Source organism: Gymnoscopelus braueri (genome assembly GCF_963280865.1).
Source record: "Gymnoscopelus braueri genome assembly, chromosome: 23".
Classification (NCBI taxonomy): domain Eukaryota; kingdom Metazoa; phylum Chordata; class Actinopteri; order Myctophiformes; family Myctophidae; genus Gymnoscopelus; species Gymnoscopelus braueri.
In genome coordinates, this window is record NC_137625.1 from 8499894 (window position 1) to 8506194 (window position 6301).

Sequence of the window (6301 nt, forward strand, 5' to 3'; positions counted from 1 at the left end):
CAAACATGACCCACTTTAATTACTTCTATTACGTCTATATTAGTAGCTTAATGACCAGTATTAAAATTATATTGTCTTTTTTATGTCCAATGTATTTGTATTTAAGTTCATAAAGTTAACATAAGTATAACTAAATGCATTTGAAATTAACTACTTTTCAGGATTCCAATAAAAAAATTGCAAAAGAAAAAATCTGGAATCCAATAAAAAAATAGCAAAAATAGCAGATCTACAAGCTCAAAACGCGTTGCGCTGCGATATAGTGGCCCTCTCCATCATCAAAGTTGCCCACCCCTGGGTTTAGATCCTCTCATGGCATTCCTGCGCTATAATACTCTATTATCGCATCATATACTCACACTACCTCTCTCTCTCTCTCCCTTTTCTGTGTCATGCAGGTAGGAATGGACTGGGCTGTGGACTCTGGAAGCTAGTGATGCCACTGGAAGAACACATCCATCTTTAAAGAGAGTGCCGCCTATTCATGGATAACTACAAACGCGCATAAGCTGGACTACAACTCCCAGGAGGAATACCGCCTGTCCGTTGTGTTTGTTGTATTTTTTCTCAGTCTGCCTCGCCCGCAGCCTTGACCCCTGACCCCTGATCCTGGCAGGGAGCATTGACTGATTACATCTCATTAAATTCAAGGACTTCCACAGAGCAAAGGCAAAAATAAATAAATAAAACAAGCAGTCATCAGCGCTGCAGTCGGTCGGGGCGGTGGCGGTGGCGGGTTGGTGCTAGGTGGGGGCGGCGAGTCAATCGCCTCAGCAGTCACAACAAATGATTCATTGTTTGTGAAGCTGCTCAGGCTCAGACCACTTCATCTACAAGGACCAATTACTTACTGGAGGGAACGGGGCCAATATGAAGGACGTGTCATTCGTGGAGCGTCTCTTTGTCAGTCTGGCCGTGGCCTCTTTTGTTTTGGCCTCCGAGGAGAGGCTCGACTGCCCTAAGCTCTGTGTGTGCGAGATTAGGCCCTGGTTCTCTCCCAGCTCGGTGTACATGGAGGCTCCGACGGTCGACTGTAACGACTTAGGACTCTTTAGCCTGCCCGAGAGATTACCGGCGGACACGCAAGTGCTGCTGCTGCAGACCAACAATGTTGCGAGGATCGACGGGCCCTTGGATTACCTGGCCAACATCACCGAGATCGATTTATCGCAAAACAACTTATCCTCCATCAGCGACGTCCACCTGGGACACCTGCCCCGGCTTCTGTCTCTTCACATGGAGGAGAACTTGATACGAGAGCTGCCCGCGAGCTGCCTGGCAGAGCTGGCTAGCGTCCAGGAGCTGTACATGAACCACAACCTCATCGCCTCCATTGCCCCCGGTGCGTTCCAGGGCCTCCACAGCCTGCTTCGCCTCCACCTCAACTCTAATAAGCTGAAGGCCATCGAAAAAGAGTGGTTCGAAGCCTTGCCGAGCCTGGAGATCCTCATGATCGGTGAGAACCCGGTTCTCTCGATCCAGGATATGAATTTCAAGCCTCTCATCAACCTGCGCAGCCTTGTCCTGACGAGGATGAACCTGTCCCAGCTACCTGACGACGCCCTGGCTGGTCTAGACAATTTAGAGAGCATCTCCTTCTACGATAACATTTTCCCCGAGGTGCCACACTCGGCCATACGGAACCTAAAGAACCTAAAGTTTCTGGATTTGAACAAAAACCCCATTGGGAGAATACAGCGCGGGGACTTTGTGGACATGCTTCATCTGAAGGAGCTGGGGATTAATAGCATGCCAGAGCTGGTTTCCATCGACAGCTTTGCCCTCAACAACCTGCCTGAGCTGACCAAAATCGAAGCCACTAACAATCCAAAGCTTTCCTACATCCACCCCAATGCTTTCTATAAACTGCCCCGGCTGGAGACCTTAATGCTCAATGGCAATGCGCTCAGCGCCCTCCACAGAATTACCGTCGAGTCGCTCCCCAACCTCCGCGAGGTGAGCATGCACAGCAACCCCATCCGCTGTGACTGCGTGGTGCGCTGGATGAACATGAACAGGACCAACATCCGCTTCATGGAACCTGACTCACTGTACTGCGTAGAGCCTCCCGAGTACGAGGGCCAGCACGTCCGACAGGTGCACTTCAGGGAGATGATGGAGATATGCCTGCCACTCATCTCGCCCGAGAGCATGCCTGGACGCGTCAAGGCGCACAACGGCAGCTCCGTTTCGCTCCACTGCCGGGCGTTCGCCGAGCCGGAGCCGGACATATACTGGATCACGCCATCCGGTACCAGGGTTCTGCCCAACACCGTCTCCGACAAGTTCTACATGCACCCCGAGGGCACGTTCGACATCTACGATATAACGGAAAAGGAGGCCGGTCTCTACACCTGCGTCGCTCACAATCTGGTCGGGGCCGATCTCAAGACCGTGTCGGTGGAGGTGAACGGATACTTCCCCAAGCCCGCCAACGGCTCCCTGAATGTCAGTGTCAGTTCGGTGGAGGCCAACTCACTTCTGGTGTCCTGGAAGCCCGCCCATGGTAGCTTGGCGCCCAGCATCAAATGGTACACCGTGACCGATTCAAGCCGACCCACCATGGCATTCACAACCAGAGTTCCCTCTGACGTCCGGGTCTACAACCTCACTCATCTCAGCCCGGCCACTCGGTACAAAGTGTGCGTGGACGTCCGCAGCATCCACCACAAGCGTGACACCGAGTGCGTGAGCGTCACCACCAAGGCATTAGACGTGTCAACGAAGGACGCAGAGAGGTTGGACGCTGTGGTGATTGCCGTCATCGGTGCGCTACTGGCTGTGATTTCGGTGGCCTGCCTCCTCGTTTACGTGTCTCTGAGGAGCTACCACCTTTATGGGGATTTAAGGAAATGCGAGTCCAAAGTGCCGCTCACATCGGCGGAGGCCAGCGGCGTGCACTCTCCTTTCTTTACGAGGCTCTGGGTTTCGGGCAAAGGACTGCCAAGCGGGGTGGAAGTGAAAGCCACGGTCATAAACGTGTCTGACAATGCCTTTTAAAGAAGCGCAGCGATGTGTTGAGCACCACAAACCGACCGACCGCAGAGAAAGAACAAGGCCGCGAGGGAGGGGGAGAGAGAGAAAGAGAGAGAGAGAAAGAGAAAGAGAGAGAGAGAGAGAGAGAGAGAGAGAGAGAGAGAGAGAGAGAGAGTGAGAAACTAAACAAAAACAAGGACAAACCTGCAGTACTGTTTAAAAAGGGCATATCTTTTTTGGGGCCTCGACTCAGTTATTCTGTGAAAACTATATTTGGATACGGGATGGGGTGGGGTGGGGGGTGGGGGGGTAAACAATGGAAAATAGACGATACACTCCCTGTCTCAATCCTAACTGAAGTGGCAGCGTCATAACAGTTGCATCAAACCGAGCTAACATTTTGCAGGAAGGGGGTCATTACTGCTTCAAGATATACTGCTCCCCCTGGCTCCACCCATGCAGAAATACAGACAGAGTCGAGAACGAAAGACAAGATGGCGATGATGATGGTCTGCTCTCTTGTTATTGACTGTTAAATGTGTTCAGAGTCGTGGAACTGTCTGTGTGGTCCCAAGCAATACCGTCTGTGCTTTGTAAAACATCCATAGACGAGTTATAGAGATACAGTACAGTAATAGCGCCTCGTCTATACCGGGAAGGGAGATTTTGTAGAATAGACAGAACAGTGACTATGGTGTAAACCTTTTAATGGAATATATCCCCTCCACACGCAAACACACGCACACAAAATACACACACACACACACACACACACACACACACACACACACACACACACACACACACACACACACACACACACACACACACACACACACACACACACACACACACACACGTATTCACAACTGTTTTCTATTTAAAGTGCGAGGACTCTCAATTTTTCATGGAAATATTGTTATATATTCTATTCTGGTGATGTAATGAGAATTCCTCTGTATCTGAACAGTCTACTTGGGTTTAGATTTAAGGGCGACCGAGGAGCAGGCTGCTCTCATGACTACAACGTTGTGTTGTGTAAGCATAACAAAATTCAACTACTATTATATGGGTATCTAGGGAGGACATTTGCCGAGATGGCCATTTATACTGCATAGTTCTCGTGACGAAAGTGACTGGGAAATCGGAGAAAAAAGGGGGATGTTGGCCGGTTTGGATGACAACAAACAGAAATGGACTCATAAGGAGACTCCTGAGGCTGTCTGAAGCATTATCTCCCAACGAAAGGACGGAAAGATGTTTGTATAGTACCCCGGTTAAGTGCCTACAACAAGAACTATGTATATGAGGTCAAACGGAAGAGATACCGAAGAAACATGTAAGAAATACCACCGTGAAAAAAAACATGGCCATGTCTCATCACCGCAGCAATCACAAGCTAAATCTCCAGTACTTTTAGTGGGAATACGTTCTCAGTATTTTTAGCATACATATTTTAAGAACAAAACAAAACAGAGCAAAAAACAATTATGAATAAAATGTTGCGTTGTTGCTTTGGGTGTAAAGTTAAAAAGCCATTTTTATATTGACTGTACTATATGTGATCAATGGGCACAACGGACTAAAAATAAGAATTGTGCTAAGAAAAAAACCTGAAAAACAAAAACAAAAACAAATAAATGTCATTGTTTCTTTAACAAACAGCTGGACACAATTCTCTCTTCCTCTGTTGTTCTCTTTTCAGTAATCTCTAGGGCTGGGTGACATGACTTCAAATGAAATATCACAATTATTTAAAGAATTTGCCTCCATATACGAAACAAATTCAGATCTACAAGCTCACAACGCATCACAATTTGATCCGTTGTGTGCTTGTAGAGCAGCTATTTTTGCTTCTTTTGCATGACACCCATTATACAATGAAGTATATTACAGGCTTAATCAGACTAATCAATGTATGTGATTATCAAATTATAATTTATTTTTTTCATGTTGATTTGTTGACAAAGAAAAACTGATTATTCTCAATTATTCGATTAACCTACATGAGCAAGATGAAGTCACTTATTGGCTCTACAAGTTCTATATATTTTCATTTAATTGCCCAACCCTAGTTCCCTCATATTACAGCAGCTATTTAAAAACTGCAGCACATGGTAATAATAATCACCTTTTCGCTATATTCTCCCCTTTGTCATTCTTCAAACCCTGACTAATTATGAAGATTAGCCCAGCCGAGACCTTTCAACTGTAAGCACGTTGCACCAAACATTCTTAATGACCACAGAGTAATGCCATGCAAAGGAGAGGAGGAACAGCACTGGGGGTGGGCTTTCAGTGGGTGGGTGGCAACTGCACTGGATTTAATGTTAATGGTCTATTGGTTGTCCTAACCCTGAGATGCGTGTGTGTGTGTGTGTGTGTGTGTGTGTGTGTGTGTGTGTGTGTGTGTGTGTTTTATATGTATATATATATATATATATATATATATATATATACATATATATATATATAAACAAAAGAACAGAACTCATTAGCCGGCTCATTAAGAACATGTTCGCCCTTCAGACACGCTGAATATAGTCACACAATGTCACCGCGCTACAGCTGCTGCTGAGCCTTCCATTCACACAGGGACACGCCGTCCCCACAACAACCAGAGAGAGAGAGAGACAGACAGACAGACAGAGAGAGAGAGAGAGTACAGTAGAGCACTGGTTCTCAACATCAGGTCCGGGGACCACCGGGGGCCCGTGAAGGGGTTCAAGGGGGTCCCCAGAAATCCTCAGTGCTTATTTAATATTAAGACCTGGAACTGTCATTTTTAGATTTGAGTTAAAAAGCATTATTTTACACTTTGGGCTATTCAAAAATAGCAGATATACAAGCTCGTAGCGCGGCACCGAGTGCCGCGCTACGAGCTTGTAGATCTGCTATTTTAAAAAAAACGTGAAAATGTGTGCAAATCTTTGAATATATATATTTTTAAAGCGAACTCAAATCTTTGCTTCTGGGGGTCCCTGGAACAAAATATTTTGATGGGGGTCCGCGGCCAAATACATATCATTTTGGGGGTCCTTGACATGAAAAAGATTGAACACCACTGATACAGAAACATACGTTTTTCAGAATACTGTTGGGATTTAGGAGACATGTAGAATCGGCTTCAGGTCTCAATGGGTTAACTCTGGGAGTGTACAAATCGAACCAAATCCAAATGTTGGTTCTATTTGTACACTCTCAGAGTTAAAAACCCGTACGGGTCCATTTGGACCGCTGGTGGTCCCCCGGACCCGACGTCGAGAACCAGTACAGTAGAGAAAAGTCACGTAACAGGCGGACAAAGGAAGGGGGTGTTCTAGAG

General features: G+C 46.7%; 1 protein-coding gene across 1 annotated transcript; it reads left to right on the forward strand.

Annotated features, from left to right (window-relative positions):
* Positions 1-870: 870 nt before the first annotated feature.
* On the forward strand, positions 871-3000 carry lrrn3b (leucine rich repeat neuronal 3b; the record flags this gene model as incomplete). Its single annotated transcript, XM_080421319.1, has 1 exon — positions 871-3000. One exon carries the CDS (start codon positions 871-873, stop codon positions 2998-3000), a length of 2130 nt encoding a protein of 709 aa, XP_080277445.1.
* Positions 3001-6301: the final 3301 nt, after the last annotated feature.